Below are 23,002 nucleotides of genomic sequence, written 5' to 3' on the forward strand. Positions count from 1 at the left end.
CATTTATCTTTTAAATGATCTTTTTACAGGAGAGACAGGCTTACCCCAATTTGCTGCTGCAGCACTGGATTTCTTGTTGCCTTATCAAAAAGCCAGTGATCCCCTTCTCAATTTGGACAATGAATCCTACTTCTGGAAATACCCCTTTGCATTGTGAAATTTCTAAAGAAAAATCTGTCTTTGATGAGCAGACATCCTAATCATTAGTTGGTTTGCCTGAAATCCCAAACCCTAGAATTTTATCTGGGATAAAAGTTAATGCAATATAGCACTTCAGAAAGATGTAAGAACTTATTCCATCAAGGTCTAAACATCCTGTTTCATAATTACAGACCATAGTGTTCAAGAGAGACTTACACCTGTACAATGCCTATAATTGTACCAAATCAGGTGGCCTCTGCTTCTAGATTTTATCTGAGCCAATTACTAATTTAAGCAAACCTAACATGTTTCTTCTTTGTGCAAAGTTATCTGTAAATATTAAAAGTTTCTTAAACATAGTCTATGAGAAAGTTTTGTTTATGGCCGGAAATCCATTCATTGCAATTGAACGAAAAGGGGAATATTGGCTATACTTATGCTACAGTAAGAGATGTCTAACAATACAGCAGAGACTCTCAGGAAATGGTGGAGTCATTGGTGAAAGAGTTTAAATAAAGGCTGGATGATAATCTGTCAAGAATATTGTAGTAGCAGATTCCTGCAATGGGCAAGGAAAGCGAGATCATCTTTAAGATCCCTTCCAAACCTTGTATACTGACAAGTGCTCCTCAAGTAGGTGACCACTAATATTTATAAATGTCTTTTGACTATAGTGGAACCCATCAGGGTCTCTTTCAGGGCGAGTCATCCCATCTCCAGCATGCCACTAGTACTCTTCCCTAGAACTTTTGAAAGTTCCCATTGTATGGCAACCAGAATGCATGTCTAAGGATGTGACGGGGAGGGCACTGGTTAGGCTCATTGTGTTAAAATTGTCACTCTACTGAGCTTCTTCCTGGAATTAATATTTGAAGGATTTGCATCTTTCTTTCTTAAAGGCACAGAATCAACATTGACAGGAGAAAATAAATCATCACACAGGATAACAGATTTGATTTTATTTGGAATGTTAACTAGGCCTGAGTAGACAAACACTATGTTTTATATATCTTCATCTTGCAAAAGCAAACACAATGGTTCTTTCTATACTCTTGGCTTTGGATATATATATATAAAAAGACTTTCTTCTTATTCAAAGAAAGCTCGGTTCAAAGATTCCTTTAGTTAAGGAAGATCGTATTCTCAACTATTCTCAAGGAAGTAACTGGAATGTACAAGATGCAGAACTTAGTCATCACCGCCGCACAAAGCCACCAAAATCTTTTCGTAATCTCCCTTTGTTTCATCCTGCATGTGGGGGAAAAATGAAAAGAATTCATATCCAACAAAACCAGAAGTAGTGCAATCATGTCCATCCTGTTCATCTCACCCCTATTTATATTCTAAAACTAGGTTCATGCACTATACACGATCCTGTCTCCACTTGTTTGGCTGCAACCACACAAAACAAAAACTTAGTATTTTATACGTGCTGAAGAATTACTTCAAAAACTGGGTGAACACATGGTCTAGAGATTAATAAGGATAATAAAAAATCTTAATCTTAATTATAATTGCCTCAATTATTTTACTGTGACCCCCATCCAAATACAGTCACAATATGTGTAATTCTGTCAATGGAAATAAAAATCGTGGACTCTTAAGTCCCATTGCAAACTGCAAAGTTACTTAGTTCTGGTTCTAATTCCTTAAACCAGGGGTGAAATGCTCTCAGTTCAGACCGGATCACCCCCCACCATGGCCAGCTGAGCCGCATGATCATCAGAGCCTTTTTTTTTTTACTTTTAAAAGCATTTTTTCCTACAACATCTTCCGACGAAAAAATGCTTTTAAAAGTAAAACAAAACAAAACAAAACAAAAAGCTCAGCTGGGATCATCAGAGGCTTTTCAAAGCATTTTTTCCTGCAACCTCTTGGCCGAAGAGGTGGTAAAAAAAAAATGCTTTGAAAAGTCTCTGACGATCCCAGCTGAGTTGCCTGATCAGCAGAGGCTTTTCAAAGCATTAGAAAAAATGCTTTGAAAAGTTAAAAAATAAAAAAAGTTGGCCATGCCCACCTAGTCACATTACACACACCACCACCACCACCACCAAGCCATGCCCACAGTAACAAATTTTACATTTCACCCCTGCCTTAAACCTCTGTTAACCGCAAATAAAAGCAGAAATAACCTACCAAAATTGCCTGGCAGAGAGACACCCCATATTTTTTCTTGTAAAAACCTTTGATCTCATTCATGTCAATTTCAGCCCGTGACACCATAATTCTGTTCAGAGTTCTGTGGCGTGTTCCGGAACCCTGTGGGGAAAAAGAATAGAAATAAACTCTTTTCATAATTCTTGAGTTTAAATGGCTTCCCTCTGCTTTGTTTTTGAGATAATTTAAACTCTCTTTGCCTTTAGGATAGGTCTCCAGACTTTCAAGTGACAACCCAGAAGAAGACAAAAGAGCCATTTGTAACTCAGAAAACATCAAGGATCCCACACCAAAGTGCCACCTCAGAGAACAAAAGTCCTTTGCATATTCATTCAGGAATAGACATCATAATCTTTCTGTCTACACCCATATTAATGAAACTCAAGCCACACCTGTCTGTACTAGAAATCTGAGTTCACACTCCATGTTTATGCCACCTGAGTTTCTGTTAGAGGGGAATCTGTCTCCATAGAGTCAGAGAGTCCTTGTTGTGAGCTTTTCTGATTTCAGAAAGGCCTCTGCTATTGTAAGCAGCATAATGAACCACTCCCAGGTACTGTTTGCCAGGCTGGTTATGAAATCTTGCATATTCCCAACAGCAAACATGTGTGTGTGATTCCAAAGGTGCTTTTTCAAAGCACTTTTCTTTTTTTCCTTTAAGACATTTTGCTTCTCATGCAGGAAGCTTCTTCAGTTCTGACTGAATGGTGGGTGGGAATGGAAGGATTTATGTTACTTGAAAACGTTATTTCTAACTTTTGTGCCCAAAATTGTCTGCCTTAACTGGAAATGTGGTACAAACTGATTATTCTCTTTTTCAAGAGAAGATTGAAAATGTAATGTCTGTGTTGGCATGCTCCTTTAAAACAAAGCCCCCTCCCTGATAGTAACATTTCTTTTACCTTCATTGCTAGATAGAGCTTCTCAGCAAAGAAAGCAGGCTTGCTTACAGCACATTTCACTGGAAATGAGAAAGAACCGAGATTATTTATGACCATAAATTAACAAAAGCAAGGTGCAAAGAAAGAAACACAATGTTTTTTTTCCAAAGATTGTGATCTCGTGAATAATTACACATTATGGTTATATATAGCTAACGAAAGAATTGTGGCAGAACTGGGCCGAGAAGCAGGAAGAAACCTTTTTATGACTTTAAGAAATAACCTTGAACTGCCTAATAAAGTTTTATCCAAAAAGTTAAAACACAGCTGGCAAAGAAAAGATGAAACAGATAGATGCTCCTGTTTTGTTGATATAACTGAATATTTCCCAAAGTTAATTTACATTTATTTATTTATTTATTTATTTATCATGCATCCATGCATGCATTCATTCATAAAAAATAAGATATTCATTGCTTCCTCAGATTTACCAGTTTTCTTCTGGAAGTGATTGTATAATAAGATAGGACTCTTTCTGTTCCTGCATGAACCAAAACTCACTTATGGAATGACAAAAAATTAACAAAACCTAGTATAAAATACTTTGTTGTTATTGACTTCACTGACTGACAATGCAGGGCAAGATTTAAGGCTACTATGCCCTCCCCAGCTTCAAGGGCAGTATGTAGGGCTGAAGCCTTATTAACCTAAGAGGCAAATTTAATTTGTTTCTATTTTATATACAAAAATACAAAATAAATACACAGTCAGCAACTGAGATCAAAGCAATAATAACTGGCGATAAAACCATATTGTGGCCCAAGTGACAATCTGACCTCCATCCCTAAGAACACGAGGGCACTCACAAACCTTCAGGGCCTTGTGAAAAGTCAAAAGGGTCAGGGCCAATCTGATCTCTTGGGAGAATAAAATTCCAGAAGGCATGATCTTGGGACCAAATTTAGGAAGGAACCACCTTTCGTACAGAAGAGGGTTACATACCAAGTGCCGTCAAGCAATTCTCAATGTCTCCTTTCAGCTCGAGGTCCAGAACTTTCTCCATGTCGTGTTTGCTGTAGTTTTGGTATCTCTGAAAAACTGAAACAAAAGAGAACAATTTGGAACACATTGTTCCCCTAACAAGTACACAGTATATGATTATGCTGCATGTATTTAATACTTTTCCTATCTATCAGATCAAGATTATAATCTGCTGTCAGCTTTTAGAAGGGACAGAGATGACATGCAAGGCTTCTGGGATCTATACACACTCCTGGAATCTCAAATTATGCAAGTTCGATTTTAAATAAGAAGGGCTGCGCACTCCATTTCTGGATTGAAATACAGGTGGTCGACTTGCAACTATAACTGAGCCCAAAATTTCAACTGCTAAGCTAGACAGTTGTTGAGGGAGTTGGTGCACCACTTTATGACCTTTTTTAAGTGAAATCACTCCAATTTTTAAGTTAGTAACACAGTTGTTAAGTGAATCTGCTTCCCCATTGACTTTGTTTGTCAGGAACTTGCAAAAGGTGATCCCATGACCCCAGGACATAAATACATACCAGTGGCCAAGCATGTGAACTTTAATCACATAACCATGGGATGCTGCAATGTCGTGTGTGAAAAATGGTCATAAATCACATTTTTCAGTGCTTTTGTAACTTTAAAACAGTCCTTAAGTGAATGGTTGTAAATCGAGGACTACCTGTATACTAATTTTTGGCAGATTGTCCATTATGCAGCAGAATAGCTTTGTTTAACCCTCAGTAATAAATTATTACACAGTATTTTTTTGCATTTTTTTTTAAAAAAATCCTATTAAGACATTTCTCTTTAAAATAAAAGCATTTCAGCGACATGCCATTTATTGCTTTCTGCTTACCTCTTCGAAGGTGCGGGTGACTTCTGGTAGTGAGAATGTCAATGAAAACGTTAACATCAGTTCCTTTTTTTCTCTCTCCAGCCTCATATAATTTCTGTTACAATGAAAGAAATCATTTCGAGAGAGAAATTCCAAAACTTTAGAGATAATGTTCAAGCAAAACCGCCTTTGTAACAGCATTCTTTTCAGAAGGTGTTAACTTGACCTCCAACTGCAGATTAAAGGCCTGAGAAGCAAACCATTTACTCTGGGATTATAACCACAGCAAAATCCGAACTCCAAAATTTTCAGCCCCATATCTCACACTCTTCACCGCTATATTAGCTCACATATGGGGGTGATTCTGAAAACTCAGGGATGTATGTTAAATCTACTCCAGAGAAACTCTTTCTTGTTTCAGTTACAACAGCCATCATTTTGCCACTATGAAAAATAAAGGTTTCCTTTGATCAGCTGATGGCTAATTAACAGATAAAGACATCATTTACCGTCAATAGGTATCTCCCAAAAATTCAGTAGTTATTGATACTAATCAGTGGTGGGATTCAAAAATTTTTACTACCAGTTCTGTGGGTGTGGCTTGGTGGGCATGATGTCGCTTGGTGGGCATGGCTTGGTGGGCGTGGCAGGGGAAGGATACTGTAAAATCTCCATTTCCACCCCACTCCAGGGGGAAGGATACTGTAAAATCTCCATTTCCACTCCACTCCAGGGAAAGGATACTGTAAAATCTTCATTTCCACCCCACTCCAGGGAAAGGATACTGTAAAATCTCCATTCCCTCCCCAACCCACTAACCTGCTTTCCAGCTCCGTTCTGTGCAGGGCAACAAAAGAAAACCCAGCCGATCAGCTGGGACTCAATCAGCTGGGACTCGGGAGGCAGTGAATAGATGTGGGCAGGGCCAGTCAGAGGTGGTATTTGCTGGTTCTCCAAACTACTCAAAATTTCCACTACAGGTTTTACAGAACCAGTCAGAACCGGCTGAATACCACCTCTGATACTAATGTCCCGATTAAAAACAGTTCCCTGAGGGTTCCCCACAACTAATGGACACATGAGGAAGTTAATCACATTCAGGGACTAGATTCAACTCCTCATTTAATGACCCCAACCAGGCACAGCTCGGTAGCAGCTAATGTTAAAGGATTAAAAGCTTCAGCATAAGTCCTACCCTCTGACATTTTAATGTGCATTATTTCCTATTTCTTTTGTCTACATAGACATATGTTTCCTGCAGGATCTATCGCTTCCTCTCTTGGCTTGCAATTCTAATACCTTTCTTTAACAGATGAGTTTGCATGAGCAACCCCATCTGAGAAACACAAGATGGCTCCTAGAACGGATCAGCCAATGGGAAAAGCAATGGCAGGAAGTAAATCCCCCAACAAAGATTGATTATAGATCCCACGTCCTTTTGCTCATGCCATTTGGTGGTTGTAAAATTTAAAACGGGTCTTGCATCCAATAGTTTCCCTTCTGCTGGGAAATGTCTGTGGAAATTCTCAATCATACAGGTCATAGTTGTCCTTAAAATGCTTTTTCCAAAAGGCAATTGGACTTCCTTAGTTTTTTTTGCTTTGAAAACATTTCGCTTCTCATCCAAGAAGCTTACTCAGCTCTGTAATAAAGAAGCTTCTTGGATGAAAAGCAAAATGTTTTCAAAAGGAAATAATCAAGGAAGTCCAGTTGTTTTTTGGAAAAAAAAGGACCTTTGGGACATTCGGCTGGGAAATGCAGCTCCGTATTTTCTTTATTTCTCGGGAACGTGGGAGAAATGCATGGAATGGATTCACTTGCCTGAAGGAAGTTTCATTTTTGATAGACAAGACAAAAGAGACATCAAAGGTAGCAATAAGTATTTCTTACCCTTGCATCATTGTCTACCAACTCTTCATTCACATGTGGATTTTCATTCCGGTCACCCTGAAACAAATCAGTCACACTTAGTTCAATATTGTATACTGCAATCACAGATCATTCCTGAACCAACAGGACTTCTGAGCATCATGGAGTAATACATACCTTTACTAAGGCAAGCAAAGCCTTCCTAAAATCTCCAGAAGTGTCTGAGACAATGTCTTTGGCAAGGTCTGTCTTAAAAGCTGCAGAAGAGCAAACATATTGAGAAAAGAGCTTCAAATGCAAGCATTAACCATAAATTATTTTCTTCCTTACATACAGCTTCTACATTTTTACTCAACTCATTCTATAATCTCCTTAGGCTTGCATTTTTAAATCATTGCTTAGATTTCACAATGCAAGATGTAAATGATACCTTGAAAGCAATCCATGAAAAAATTCCAATTTTATTTTCATTGGGAAACTTGCAGGTTATGTCAAGTTATTTTCAATTAGATGTTCAAAAACAGAATATGACTTTACAGATGCTCTATTCCCTTTTGAACATTAGATTGACAGCCTGTTCATTTTTATCTTCAATTGGTGAAAAACTAGTAGAATTTAGCATTCTAAAATTCCTTACAAATTATCAGCTGGTTTTTTTGTTCAGGTGTTCCAAAAACCAGATACTTCATCTGTATCAACAAATGACTACCAAAATGAATCACATTGTTGGCTGAAGAGGCATTAATAAAATAGATCTAAGGTGTTGTTTTTTTAAGGAGTAATTTACCTTCTTGATAGTGTCTGTTGAGGTCTCTAATTTGTAAATTGTTCCTTGATGTCAGAATCTCAATTAAGATATCTTCATCTGTTCCAAGCCCCTGTTTGGCAATAAATCAATATACATAAGCAAAGCTTTGCTTTGTTTTTATAAAAGAACTTATTCCATCAAGTGCAATGTTCAGGCAGATGCAGAAAACATTTGGCTATAAAACGTTACTGAGCTACAATTCCAGCTTTTATGCCCTTGCTGGAAATATTAATTCACCTATATCTACCTGCATGACAAATTACAATAATGGAATCTTGAACTACAAAGATTAACATGGGGCTGGCTTACATAATATTCCTTATTATCATCCATTTAGACTACTGCAATGTGCTCTACATGGGACTGCCTTTAAAGACCACCAAGGTCAAAATACAGGGACTTGGCAGTTGCTGATGGGTTCCTCTTACACTATTCTGCAGATCCTGCACAGGGTCTCTATTAATTTCTGAGTGCCATTTTAAGTGCAGTTTTAACCCATAAAGCCTATTCTGGCTTTACTCCTTATTTACAGGACTGTATTTCTCCACTGAAGTTGTACCAAATGATCCAATGATGTTTGGAGAAGCAGTGGATACTTTTTTATTTTCAGGAGGTCAGGGATCTAAAGCCGAGAAGTGCAATTTTTCCATCCCTCTGGAATGGCAGCTGAATTGACTCTGACATTATACATTTTCCCAGAGGAGTTGAAGATGAAACTTTCCCAGAAAGCAATGGAAGTGTGACGTTGCTTGACTTCTGTCAATGGTTTTAGTATTCGGATGGTTATAGATATTTAGGCCTTACTATGTATTAGTTTTTATTTTTGTTGTAAACCACAGAGAGTTTAGATTGCCGCATGGTATAAATCTGATACATAAATGTTAATCTCTCTTGAGGGCACTGTGGAAAAGACTCTTAATGCTTATCTTCTTTTTTGACTTTCATAATTTGTCAAAACTATTCCATAATTTCAAAGGAAGAATAATTCTACAGTATATTGCTCTCCAATGCAGGTAACTCTAATTTCTTCTAACTGTGAAACTGAGTCCTGTCTGATAAATTGCCTTGTAATTTCCAAGAAGTTTCTTCTTCTAATATGCCAGGATTGTATTAATTATACTGAAATATTTTGAGAGAAAAAGAAAGGAAAAGAGAAACAAAAAACAGAAGGAATTGGATGGATACAACCTAAGCTGTTTTGAAAAAGGTTTGGCTGGGAACGACAAAGAAGGAATATTATTGAAATGGAATGATTCCACGCACCAGAAAACAATTATATTAACAGCATTTACTCTAGATTCTTTCTGTCCTTGATCACTTCACTATGGACTTTTAGAATTTAACACCTAGCACTTAATAGAACTTGGAGGACCAAGTGGGAATTCAACCCAAAATAGTTTGCATTGTACTGAATCATGTGATTACCCCCCCCCCCCGCCGCCTTCATATTGGCTATATATTTACAGTGCAATCATCCTGGAACTCCTTCAGCTTCTTGACTGAACATATGACAACTTCCAGCAAACATACCATTCATTCCAATGTTTCTGTAAGCCAAGGGTGTCCAATCTTGGTTACTTTAAGAATTGTGGACTTCAACTCCTGAAATGCTCCAGCCGCTGGCTGGGGAATTCCAGGAGTTGAAGTCCACAAGTCTTAAAGTTGCCAAAGTTGGACACCCCTGCTTTAAGCTGAGGAGAAGATTTCTTTCTCTCTCTCCCCTCTCTTTACTATAATGTCCACCCCAAGCCTTGGAAGAAAAACATACCTTCATAGAGTATTTAAGCTCGTCAGCATCAAATTGGGCAGGAGTTTTCAGCATAGCCACAACGACATCTTCTAAATTGCTTTTGAGAGCTTTTTTCAAAGCGTCTTCCAGAGACTATGAGAAACAAAAACACAAATGTATAACAACTGTTTATAGAACTTATTCAGATGATAAACATTACTTTCCAAACACACAAGAAAATGTTCGACACCAAACCATGTATAAGTACTTCATTCTTCCTGCCTCAAGAAAAAAACAGTTGGTTTACATTTTTTTTAATATGTACATAACTCCCTTGTCTTTTGTCCTCTGAACATGTGATAATCTCCTAAATGAAGCTCTTGCACTTACAGAACAAACAGTTCTGGTAGATTTGTTGAAGTCCTTGTTAGTTTATCCTTGTAAAGTGGCTTTTCTTTGCTCTTTCTGTTCACACCCATTCACAGGTGGGGCTTACCTGCCTGTAGCTGAATGATCCAGGTTCTTTTTTTTTTAAAGGAGACAAAACTCCTATTTTCAAGAAGAGACTGGACAGCCATTTGTCCAAAATGGTATTTCATGTCCTGCTTGAGGAGAAGGCTAGAAGACCTCCAAAGTCCTTTCCTCTCTATGTAACATGTTCTACAATGAAACTCTTCAAACCCAAATCAGAATCATGATGGTCAACTGGAAGCTATACCTCTCCTCCCACCAATATTAAAAAGCTAGTGTGCTTTATGTAGCCTATTTTTAGAAGTTATGTTCCAACCATCAACATGGTAATGAATTTAATATGTTATTTATTCATCTCAGCCATTCTTTCTCAAACTTGGCAATTTTAAGAGGGGTGGACTTCAGCTCCTAGAATTCCCCAGCCAGCAAACTTCTGAATTCTGGGAGTTGAATTCCACACCTCTTAAAATTGCCAAGTTTGAGAAAGACTGATTTAGCATACATAATATGCTAAAAGTGAAAAGTATCTATGCAAGGTATGTACTAATGAAGTTACCTTGCCATTCATCTGTTGATAAGTTCTTTTGATATGCTGTCGTTGCTCATTGGTTCTTTTGGTCAAAATATTGATGATGCCTGCTTCATCAACTCCTAAATCATGAATGAAGGGAGGAAATTTCATTAACACAAATATAATCAATTCAGTCCACACTACAGCCAACAAATCAAAAGGTAACACTGTTGCTCAACTGAGTTACCAATAAAGTTGTTTTCATCAACATGTTTAGCCTGGTGCAAAACCATTTTTTTAATTCCTTCCAACAGTACATTGGAAAGAGAAATATGTCAAGGGATATTGGATTCTGTCCAGCTGAAGAACAACTTTCTAAAACTAGAATGGAACTAGATTTGGTATGAGGTAAAGAAGCCTCCAAAGATAAATTTAAGTTTAAACATGGGCCAGGTTCTACCAGAGGCTCCAAAGAAAAAAGTCCCATCAATTCATATTCTTGAGACTATCACAGATGCATCCATTCTAAACCCACCTCTCCCTTCCTTGCTGGTCACATAACTAAGAGTATTTTTAAGAGGTTGGAAAGAATTCCAGAAGTCACATTCTGCATGCTTGCTAACTGCTCTCATATGCCTCTATTCTCTCTAAATGCTTAAAATTACTCTTGCCTGTCTTCATCTCATCAACATTTAGGTCAGAGGTGTCCAACCTTGGCAATTTTAAAACTTGTGGATTTCAACTTCCAGTATTTTCCAGTCAACCATATTGGCTGGGGAATTCTAGGAGTTAAAGTCCATAAGCCTTAAAATTGCCAAGGTTGTACACCCCCGATTTAGGGAAATGTAAGGCATGGCAAAATACAGCCTCTTGCTGAATGGGATGGCCTGCGTGACAATTCAAGGAAAAGGAAACAGAAGAAATCAAGAAAAAAATGATAGCATGATTTGAACTATGTTGCTGCAATTTTGACTTTGCTGAAACTGTCTCGATCTGTTCCACAAGATACTTAGGAAAAAGCACACAAAAATGTGGATGCATTTTTGCACAGACCTTTCATTTAAAAATGGGCTAAATTGGCATTAGCACTGGAGAAATAAGAATCTGAGCAAAACTCAACATCTACATTCGCAGATATTATCTTTCCTTCCTACCTTTAGCAGTTATGGCTTTGTGTAGTGCAGTCGCATCAGCTGAAGGATCAAAACTGGGATAAGCATGGACTGCTGAACCAGTTTTACTATTTTTCTGTTAAGAATAAATTGAAAAATTAAAACATTTAATTTGCTTTAAAATTAAAAATCTTTTCTTGCCCAAATCTTCAAGGTACATTCAAAAATAATTATTAGATGAAAACTAAAGAATAACCCGGATGATGCAATGATGGAAACCCATTTTCACCATTTGTAAGGGAATATGCTAAGAGGCATTCATTATAATAAGTAATTATAAAATGATAATATGTTACTATTATATCTGACTCAATATGAAGAGCAGAATGATCTTGGCACTGGTGCTTGCTTCTGCATGAGCTTACAGATTCTATGAATGCAAAATCTTCCCTTTTTTAATATTTGTGTTTTTCAGCAATGTCCCAGTAGTATAGCTATTCCACAGTATCAGTATTGATTTCAGGCTGTTTTTAAATATCAATAATCAGAAACTATATGCAGGTGGTCTTCGACTTACAACCATTTGTTTAGTGACTGTTCGAAGTTACAATGGCACTGAAAAAAGTGACTGATGACCGTTTTTCACACCTACAACCATGGCCGCATCCCTATAGTGACATGATCAAAATTTGGATGCTTGGCAAAGAGCCATGCAGTGGTGAGAATGCAGTATTGCAGATTAACTCTACCAACTGCCAGCAGTTCAATGCCAACTGGCTCAAGATTAACTCAGCCTTCCATCCTTCCGAGATGGGCAAAACGAGGACCCAGATTGTTGGGGGCAATATGCTGACTCTGTAAACCACTTAGAGAGGGCTGTAAAGCCCTGTATAGTAGCAGCAGTATATACATCTAAGTACTATTGCTATTGGCAATTAGCATGTATTTATGATGGTTGCAGGGTCCTGGGGTCATGTGATCATCTTTTGTTACCTTCTGACAAGCAAACTCAATGGGAAAGACAAATTCATTTAATAACTGTGTCACTAATTTAACCATGGTTGTGATTCATTTAACAACTGTGGCAAGAAAGGTTATAAAATAGCAATAGCACTTAGACTTATATACCGCTTCATAGTGCTTTTACAGCCCTCTCTAAGCGGTTTACAGAGTCAGCATATTGCCCACAACAATCTGGGTCCTCATTTTACCCACCTCGGAAGGAGGAAAGGCTGAGTCAACCTCAAATGAGACAAAACTCACTTAACAACTATCTTGCTTAGTAATGGAAATTCTGGGCTCAATCGTGATCATAAGCTGAGGACTACTTGTCGAAGTTTTTATTTTAGGAAGTCAGCTAAATACTGCCTCAGTATTTTGAGACTCTTTTCTCTATCTCAGAAAGGAAAAGGTCACTCCCAAATTTCTTTGGGCGGCTCATGTTTGCCTCATCATTGCTAAAAACCAGCAGAGTTCATTTCCTGCTGTTCTGAAGTGAAAAGCATATCAGACCTGTAAGGCAAATCCTTAAAAATAAGCTTAACACCATTTAAAAAGAACATCACCACCTATTCCTTTAAAGGTGTTGGTTACCACCTTTAAAGCGCTCCATGGCATTGGACCTGGATACCTTTGAGACCGTCTTCTGCCACCAGTAGCCTCCCACCGGCCAGTTCGCTCCCACAGAGAGGGTCTCCTCAGGGTGCCATACGGCCAAATTATGTCGGCTGGCGACACCCAGGGGGAGGGCCTTCTCTGTGGAAGCCCCTGCCCTTTGGAATGATCTGCCCCCAGAAATTCGTAAAATCTCTGATCTCTGTGTGTTTCGCTGTGCCCTCAAAACCATGTTGTTCCGCCAGGCTGGGCTATCAATGTAAAGATTTTTAATTGGTTTTTAATGGGATTTTAAATTTGGGGTTTTACAAATTGGGCCTATTATTTAATAATTTTAATTATTTTTAAATTTTGTGTGTCTTTGTGTTTTTAATTAGGCTGTACACCGCCCTGAGTCCTTCGGGAGAAGGGCGGTATAGAAATAAAATTAATAAATAAATAAAATAAAATATTCAAATACCATAGGGGCAGTGGTGAGTTGCCCCCGGTTCGCACCGGTTCTATAGAACCGGTAGTAAAACCGTCGGGAGGCTCCGCCCACTGACCCCGACGTCATCAAAATGCTTCCGTGAGCAGCCCTGTTGCAAACCGGTAGTAAAGGTAAGTAGAATCCTCCCCTGCATGGGGGGGGAAATAAGACAGTCTGTCTTTCTACAGGTGTGTGTGCCACAAGGCTCGACTTTTGGCATCATTGCTCCATTTAGCAGCCCAAAAAATATGAAATGCATGTATTTACAAATGTTATGCTAATTTCAAAATTTAAATTAATGTGTGCTAAATTTAAATGCATGCATAAAAGGATTGGACAAAGGCTGCCCACCCCAGTACTGATCAGTAAAGTATCAGTTGTAGAATAGGAGGAAAAAACTAAAAAAAAAAATCTCCTATCATTTAACACACTGATTATTCAAAGAAAGAGGAAAAGAAACTGTTGGAAAGAAAAAAAAAAGAGCTATGGGCTGCTGGTCTGAGCTCCGAGCTTGGCAATTTGGTTGCAAATGTTTCATCATTATTCGAGGAGACATCATCGGTGCACTATGAATTGTGCTTGTCTTTTTTTTTTTTTTAATTTGATTTATATGCCGCCCTTCTCCAGAGACTCAGGGTGGCTTACAGTGCGTTAAGCAATAGCCTTCATACTTTTGTATATTTTATACAAAGTCAGCTTATTGCCCCCACAAACTGGGTCCTCAATTTACCTACCTTAGAAAGGATGGAAGGCTGAGTCAACCGTGAGCCTGGCAAGATTCGAATTTCCTTTAATTGCAAACAGCTGGTGTTAAATTACAGTGCTTAGTCTGCAGAACTATCCAGGCTCCTGGTCTGCGACAGACCAGCACAATTCAAAGCACACTGACGATGTCTCCTCAGACCAACTACCAACCCCAGCTACATATATTCAAATACATTTCAGGAAGAACTATTTCTGTCGGTGACACTCTGCCCTATAGCATCTTATGACAGCTCCCATCCCTTTAACTGTACTTCCAACATTCCTTTGTAAAGTCAAATTGATTAGTTGTTAGAGAAACTTACAATGTATTGTGGTTCTTCATCCTCCATAAACCTGGCTTGCTTCAGGAATTCTGATACAAAGGCCATCTTGATTCAACTTTCTGCAAAGGGAAAAGGTGAAACAGAATGAAGTGACAAACTGCTTTCCCCTTTTTTCTTTCTTTCGCTTTTTTATTCTGCAGGAAAAGGCCCTTTACCCGTTTTAGGCATTCTAAGAACTAAGAATTGGAAAAGTCGAAGAGGGTTCCTCTCCCCCTTTCCAAAAGAGAAACCCAAATTCCAATACATCCAGAGGGCATCAGGTTGGGAAATATAGCATCATTTACTGATTTATTCTGCCCTGTTACTGGAGTTAAGAGAGGAATGACCAGGGGTTTAAAAAAAAAAACACCACAAAGCGAACTGAGGCTACAACTTGTACTAGATCTTAAGATCTTCTTGGTTTCAGCCATGAATAATTTTATTAAGGCATTATTAGGAAGATACCATTTTATATTATTTTTTTCAGAAAAAAAATGTTTTGCATTAGCAAATTATGCTGTTCTTTACAAATTTCCCCCAACACTCAACCTATCTAGGGCAACAATCAATGCCTCTTTTAGGTTATGCAGAATTACGCTGCATTTCTGAAGTCATTTTAACCATCTATTTACAAGACTTAAATGTCCACCTATCTCATACAGTGACTCTAGGTGGCTCACAACAATCCATAAACCATAATTAAAAACATACCCCTCCCCCAGGCACTAGACCAAACATCATCAGAAGTCAACCCCCAATCCTAGCCCGATGTTTGGGGAAAGAGCCAGGTCTTCACAGTCCTCTGGAAGGCTAAAAGGGTTGGGGACCTCTGATTTCTGGTGGGAAGCTATTCCAAAGACCTGGAGCGATCACCAAGAAGGCATGCCTCCAAGGTTCCATCAAGGGGACCTTAAGGGAGGCAACCTGGAGCTCAGCCACCCTATCTGACCTAGTAATGTCAGATACCCTCTGGGAGAGGCAGTCCTGCAACTAACCTAGGCCTGTGCCATATAGGACTTTAAAGGTAATAACCGGGACCTTAAATTTTCCCTAGAAAGCAACTGGAAGCCAGTATAGTTCGTGCAATGGTGGTATGATTTGGGTGAACCACAGGACACCTAAAATTGTATGTGCCGCTACATTCTGGACTGGTTGCAGATTTCTGATGTCTTCCAGGGCAGCCTGATTAGAGCTCATTGCAGTAATACAAATAGGAGGTAATTAAGACAGAGGTGACTGTGAGAAGCCCCTCAGTTCAGGAATGGGTGTAATTGGTGCAGAAGTAGTGGTGGGTTGCCCCCGGTTCGCACCGGTTCTTATAGAACTGGTAGTAAAACCAGCGGAAGGCTCCGCCCACTGACCCTGACGTCATCAAAATGCTTCTGCGCTTGTGCAGAAGAGCGCGCGCACAGCCCCGTTGCGAACCAGTAGTAACAGTAAGTAGAACCCACCTCTGTGCAGAAGACAGATTTGAGCAAATGCCTCTCTAACACTCATAATGCTACTTATTTTTGGGTAATGAAACATCACAACCAAGCTCAGACAATACATTCATTCATTCTCTGGCCATGGCTACCACCTCTTCTTCCAGCAGGAGTTGTGAGTCCAAAAGGAGTGCCAAATTGCTCACCAGATCTGTATAGGGAAGTGTTACCTAATCCAGAGTCAGACATGTTAATCACCTGACTCCAGGGGACAAAAACCAAAACCAGTCCATCTTGCCAGCATTCCAGCCAGCTTCTCTCCATTCAGGCCTTTATAGCTCCAGGCTCTAAACTAGCACCTGAATAAAATAACTTGCTGGACGTGGGGTAGAGACATATAATTGGTTAACATCAACATAGTGATGATATCAAACGCCATGCCAGTGGATTACCTCTCCCAGCAGCTTCATATGGATGTTAAGTAGGAGAGAGCCTTGAGCACACCAAATGGGGCCTGTGACTGAACCTCTCCTCCCCTCAATAGCACTGACAGGTACTAGCCACAGAAAAAGGAGATGAATCAGTACAGAACAGTGACACCCCCACAATTCCCTGGAGCAGGTCCAGCAAAATACCAGCTCAACTAATCCCTGCAACTCAACTTCACAAAGAGAGCTTGTATCCAGCTATGCATCCAGGGCAGCTCCCCTAAAGACTACTAGAGATTCCAAAATAACAACAGCTAGCCCAGCAGCCCCGCCCCAGAGTCACATCTGATGTCACACTTGAAACCTGTGAGAGTATGTTTCTCGGAGAAGAAGACCCACATCTACGACCAACCAGATTTTAGTAATGCAGGCCAGATCAGTTCTCTTATCCATAATCAGCTGAGATAAGCTTTACTGCAAGCTGACATGGCATTAAGCAGGGGCAGCTGAAGTGCAGATCCTCCAAGGCTGTGAAGACTAGGTTTTGAGGCTGAGCACAGGGGCCTGGAAAGCAACACAAGTGTTAGCTGCCAGGTTGGCCTTCCCAGAGAATGGCCTGCCTGCTGCATCCCACATCTCCCTATCCCGTTACTATCTCACTGTCAATCCCTGCCCACTGCCTTCCTACTGCCTCTACTTCTGAAACAATCTCAGCCAGTAGAATTTCCAGATCTTTTCCTGCACACAGCCAAAACTCCAAGGTGGATGTGTTCCTAAACCTGCTCTATAATCCCAGCTGTTGGGGAGTCCATTCTGATCCTAATCCCAGGAGGAAAACAATGGAGACCTCCCAGTATGGCCGCTGATCCACATAGTTGGTCTGATGACTGCCACAAGATTTAGTTTCATTCCTGCTGATGCAGTGGTGAAATTCAATTTTTTTTTACTACCGGTTTTGTGGGCATGGCTTGGTGGGCATGGTGTGGCTTGGTGGGTGTGGCAGGGTAAGGATACTGCAAAATGTCCATTCCCACCCCACTCCAGGGGAAGGATACTGGAAAATCCCCATTCCCTCCCTACTCCAGGGGAAGGATATTGCAAAATCTCCATTCCCACACCACTCTGGGGCCAGCCAGAGATGGCATTTGCCAGTTCTCTGAATTACTCAAAATTTCCGCTACTGCTTCTCCGAACTGCTCAAAATTTTCCCTACTGGTTCTCCAGAACCTGCTGGATTTCACCCCTGTGCTGATGTTATGAGTCTATGTATGTATGTATTATAACTACACACACTGTAAGATCCAGCCAACTTGTACATTTCATGGACTGCTTTCTGGACCATTACAAACCTTTGATACTGGCTGGAGAAACACTTTTGGAATTACAGTTGAATTGCACGGTTGCACAAAATAGGAGGATCAATCTTAAACTGACTGAAATGAGCATAATTCAACAAACTGAAAAGTAAGAAAATATTTCTAAGATTTCAACCTCTTTACTCAGAAGTAAGTACTGAGTTCCATCTCATTAATAAGTGCATTTCAGATTCAGCTGGGTATGCAAGTTCCTTCCAAATGAAGGGACAACTATCTTTTCTCTGTCATTATGCAGGACTCCTTCATTCTCAGGTCACTCTTCTTGGATGGCCAGAGGCAGCAGAAACTTGAAAAACCTTTTCCCCCCCCCCTCCATTCCTGAAAAACCTCTAACAAGGAAGAAGCATCTCCTTCCAAATATACTTGTGAAAAATAAAAAGACTGCAAATAACATTCTGAAGTTCTTACATTCCTATATTAAAAATAACTACCAACAAAAACTTAATTAAACTTAGTTGCCTTTTTGAAAAAAAAAGACATATTTTATTTTTGGTGCGGTTTGCAAAGGAATAAACATTTAACAATTGAGTAACAGTTAAGCAAGCTTTCCTTAACCACAGGGTGTATGTTTTTTCTATAAAAAAAAAAAGTTTCCACATAAGGCACTGAGCGCATTTTTTCCCTCTTAACTCATACTTTGGCAGATAAAAATAATTCTGCTTTCTATGGTAACGGAAAAGAACAGGAAGAGGGAAAAAATGCAGTTATTTAGCATTAAGCTACCGACTGCTATAAACAATTTTAACTCCGTGACTAGTTTATGCAGTTTTAAATGCCTTCTACAGCCTTACTGTAAAATACAAACAAGAGAATCAGATATAAACTTATATAAATAATCTTATAGCTCTACATTGACTTAGAAATAAGTCCAAGTAAGTTATACTCCAGAGTAAATAAGAAGCTACATACTTCTAAAATTATCAGTAAAGGACAAATATCAAAAGAGCCATACCTTTCCCTTTTCCAAAACTCAGAAACAATATTTTCCAAGCTGGGAAATGAGCCTGTGGAAAACTTTAAGTTGTGGTTCCTACTTTTATAGACCCAGCAGGAAGCCACACCTAGCAACCAGTGCTTACCAAGAGCCCTGTGATTGGTTGCTCAGAAGGCTAAATACAGGACTTAGTCAAAAGACAAGTCTTTCAAACAAACTAACCTCTCGCTTGAAGAAACCGATTTCTTAGCTAATGCAGAAACTGCCGAAAGTCAGGGAATAAATGTTGTGTAATGTTCTTGGGGATGCCTTGAAGGCAATGGCATTAACTGTTGAAATGCCTCAATAAGCTATTGCAATATACTGCATGATTTATAGTTCAATATATAGACAAATGTCTGCATAAACTAGGCTATTCTGTTACAGCTGATATTCAGGATTATTTCAGGATGATCTCCCAGATCATTAAAGGAAAGATGCAAAAGGAGGGACAAAATAAAATGTGAATGACAAAAATTAAAACATTTTTTAAAAATATTTTAAATAATTAAATTGAATTGTTGAATTGTCCCATGGCGAGTGGCCTCCTTGGCAAATTGGCTGTGCTGTATTGTCTCATGGTGAGTTGCCCCATTTTGCTGTTACCATTCCTTCATCATTACAGGGAATATGGAGCACTCAGTGGTGGGTTGCTACCGGTTCATCTCTGTGCATGCATAGAAGTGTCGTGCACCCGTGAGCAAACTGGTTGCGACCTAAATTGAAACCCACTACTGGCAGCACTGTAAGATTTTTCATGGATAGGTAAAGAAAAGGCACCCAATTAGGTATGTTCTTATGTTTCTCTCTCTCTCCCTCTCTCTCTCTCTCTCTCTTTCTCCCTCTCTCTCTCTCTGTGTGTGTCTCTGTAAAATGGGCAACTATCACTTGTCAAGAGGATAAATATTATCTGTCAAAAGGCAGTATGTAAAACGATAAGCTCAGGGAGATAATATGAGTTCATCCGCACACCATCATTTCCAAACTTCATCTTTCATCCCAGAGAATTTCCAAAGTAGCAGGATCTAGAACAAGAAAGTATCAGATCTTGGATGCAAAAAAGTAGCCAAGAAAGAAAAAAGATCAACAAAACCCTAGAAGCTTCTCCTTTCTAATTCTAATTTTCTGGAAACGGAGCTAAGGTGGGTGTATAGCTTTAAGGAAGACATGATCACTTCACCATAGGCCTCTTCAAGTGTTATGATGACTCATGTGACTATAACAGTGCAATCTCTGTTAGAAAATCAGCAGGCCTTGGATTGCAAGACCTCTGTCTTGTTCTTTTTCTTATGTTCCCAACAACCTAACTCTTCCATGTGAGCAAGTCAGAATGTTTAAAGACTGAAGAATAAAGGATGTTTAATGAAAATGCATAATTGTAGTGGAATATTGTGACTGAAAAAACCCTTCTCAATTGTCAATATCTTTTAATGTGAAAGAAGCTGAAACTACACTTATAGAGAGTATTATTGTTGAATTAATGTATAGTAGAACGTTTCCAAATTGGTTTTGCTGGTTGCAACAGAAGACTGAAGTTGAATCCTTTTCCATCACCATGTTTCTGTTCCAAGTTATTTGCTGGATGAGGCATAGTTGGACTGATGCACATTTTCCAAGGATGAGCAGGAACTGAGACAGCAGCAAAGATTAAAAGCAGTCTCTTCTCTTCCCACATGAGTTGTCATTCATATCTCCTCCCCTTTAGCCAACTTTTTCTAAGGATGTGATTAATGCTAAGTAAAATCTAATGAAAGAAAAATAAAAGGCCAGATTCAATCTGCACAGTACTAAGTGGAAGTGATTAATTTATAGCACAATCCTAGAGGGGTATACAGTAAACATGCAAAGCTGGAAGTTGTATGTAGAATTGCAGATGTTAGATAGGAGCAAATTCCTAAATTACCTGTAGACCTATTTAAGTTGAATACATGCATCTTGGATGCTGAATCATTGTTTGTTAAGAATCTAACAAACAAAGCTTAAGGCCTCCTGAATCTGAAAGAACAACAAAAAAAAAACCATCCTAGAAGAAGGCACCTGCAAGAATCAAACTCATCTATTCTATCTATCTTTTATTATTGTCTAAATATACAGGGTGGGGAACAATGGCCCTTTTATGACCTGTGGACTTCAACTCCCAGAATTCAGGAATTCTGGGAGTTGAAGTCCACAAGTCATAAAGGGGGCCATAGTTCCCCCTTTCTACCCTAGAGGAACCTCCCAGGATGTTGCTACTCTTTTAATTAGCCTCAGTTAATTCTTCTAATTAGCTCAAAGTAGAAGTGACTGATTTACCAGTGACAGTCAAACTGAGTAAGCTTGGTCTTTGGCTTTTATATAAGGTACAACGTACCTACATTCCTTTTAGCAATTTTAGCTCTTTCTATCCAACATCTTTCCCTCTGACACTAATAATCCTCATATGTCAGATTATTGGGCTGCGGAAGTGTCTTTCAGCTACAAGGAAATGAATGAATTTCCGGTTACTTCTCAAAGCCCTAGATCTGATGAAGAAGACTGGGTAAGGCTGCCTTCTTCATTCGGCTCCCTAAATGAATCAATCAGAGATCTTCAATAGCCATCTCTACCCAGCTCTCTAAGGAGAGAAGAAACAAATTGGATTCCACTGAAGAGAAGACAGGCTGCCTTTAAGCCTTGCTTCAATGAGGAGCGGTTTCCGTGACTCAGAGGCACTCCTATCCCCTCCTTCTCACAAATACCAGCACTCCCTTTCTCAGCTCTGCCTTTTGTGAAATTCCTCGGCTGTGTTGACATTTAACAAATGCATTTGGTGTGGCTTGCAGGGGCAAAGAACATTAGGAAATTGCAAAAGGAAATGTTAGTCTGGTCCCCCCCCCAATGCTCTGAGTATGTCACACTTCAATTCAACTCTGCTATAGAAATGGCTAGTGCCTAGTAGTATCTACTGCTGTGTAAAAATAAAAAGTTGAGGTTGTAATGTTATCTGCTACTGTGCTAAAGAGGTTTGTAAGCCAGTTCTTTTTCTTTCTTTTTCCCTCTTTACTCCCCACCAATAGCCTCCCACCGGCCAGTACGCTCCCATAGAGAGGGGCTCCTCCGGTGCCATCAGCCAAACAATGCCGACTGGCGGCCCCTAGGGGGAGAGCCTTCTCTGTGGGGGCACCTACGATCTGGAACGAGCTCCCCCCGGAGATTCGGAGGATCCTGGATCTGCGCACCTTCCGTCGCGCGCTCAAGATTTTCTTATTTCATCAAGCTGGCCTGGCCTAAATCTTTTCCCCTTTTAAATTTTAATTTGTTTTTAAATTATTGGGTATTTTAAATTTGTCTCAGCCAAATTATTTAATTCGTTTTTATTCTATTTTAAATTTTTGTATTTATGTGTTTTATTCTGTGGCTGTTCACCCCCCTGAGTCCTTTGGGAGTAGGGTAGTATATAAATCCAATAAAAACAAAACAAAACAAAACAAACTCCATATTTTCTCTTTTCAAGTTTTCTATTACTTTTTTAAAATTTCTGTTTGTATTTTATATGTTGATAAACTAATAAAAATGAATTTTAAAACTTCAACTCAGTAGGTCTACAGACTAGGATCTCTTAGCCATGGTGGCACAGTGGTTAGACTGCAGTACTGCAAGCTACTTCTGCTGACTGTTGGCTGCCTGAAATTTGGCAGTTCAAATCTCACCAGGCTCAAAGTTGACTCAGCCTTCCATCCTTCTGAGGTCGGTAAAATGAGGATCCAAATTGTTGGGGGCAATATGCTGACTGTGTAATCTGCTTAGAGAGGGCTGTAAAGCACTGTAAAGATGTATATAAGTCTAAGTGCTATTGCTATTGCTTAGCCCATCCAACCATGTCTAAGTGTTTTAGATTCTACCGATGCATTGGGAGGATCACTTGGTGTGTGATGCGGCTGTGTAAGAATTTATACGGGTCTTTCCTATTGTTGCCTTCTATGCCTCCTATGGATACCTTAAATTTTAACTCTGTAGGGCATGACTATTAAATTAAGAAAAAGGCTGCCAGGAAGGGCAGATTGGGAATTGCTGAGTCATCCGTTTGTAGTGCCACTGTGTAAAAGCAAATCTGTAGCATTAGTATTTTACAGAAAGGAATAATTTA

The 23,002-nt window shown here is 39.3% G+C and overlaps 1 protein-coding gene across 1 annotated transcript; it reads right to left on the reverse strand.

Moving 5' to 3' along the window:
* Window positions 1-1,085: 1,085 nt before the first annotated feature.
* On the reverse strand, window positions 1,086-19,147 carry ANXA1 (annexin A1). The gene is made up of 13 exons (XM_034410239.3): window positions 18,874-19,147; window positions 14,694-14,773; window positions 11,586-11,679; window positions 10,477-10,571; window positions 9,489-9,602; window positions 7,700-7,790; window positions 7,090-7,169; window positions 6,934-6,990; window positions 5,065-5,158; window positions 4,182-4,277; window positions 3,201-3,259; window positions 2,278-2,400; window positions 1,086-1,389 (listed from the first exon to the last, which is right to left on the reverse strand). Exons 2-13 carry the CDS (start codon window positions 14,757-14,759, stop codon window positions 1,330-1,332), a joined length of 1,029 nt encoding a protein of 342 aa, XP_034266130.1. The 5' UTR covers window positions 14,760-14,773; window positions 18,874-19,147; the 3' UTR covers window positions 1,086-1,329.
* Window positions 19,148-23,002: the final 3,855 nt, after the last annotated feature.

The sequence above is a fragment of the Pantherophis guttatus genome, chromosome 2, assembly GCF_059756535.1.
Source record: "Pantherophis guttatus breed Tessera chromosome 2, ASM5975653v1, whole genome shotgun sequence".
Classification (NCBI taxonomy): Eukaryota; Metazoa; Chordata; class Lepidosauria; order Squamata; family Colubridae; genus Pantherophis; species Pantherophis guttatus.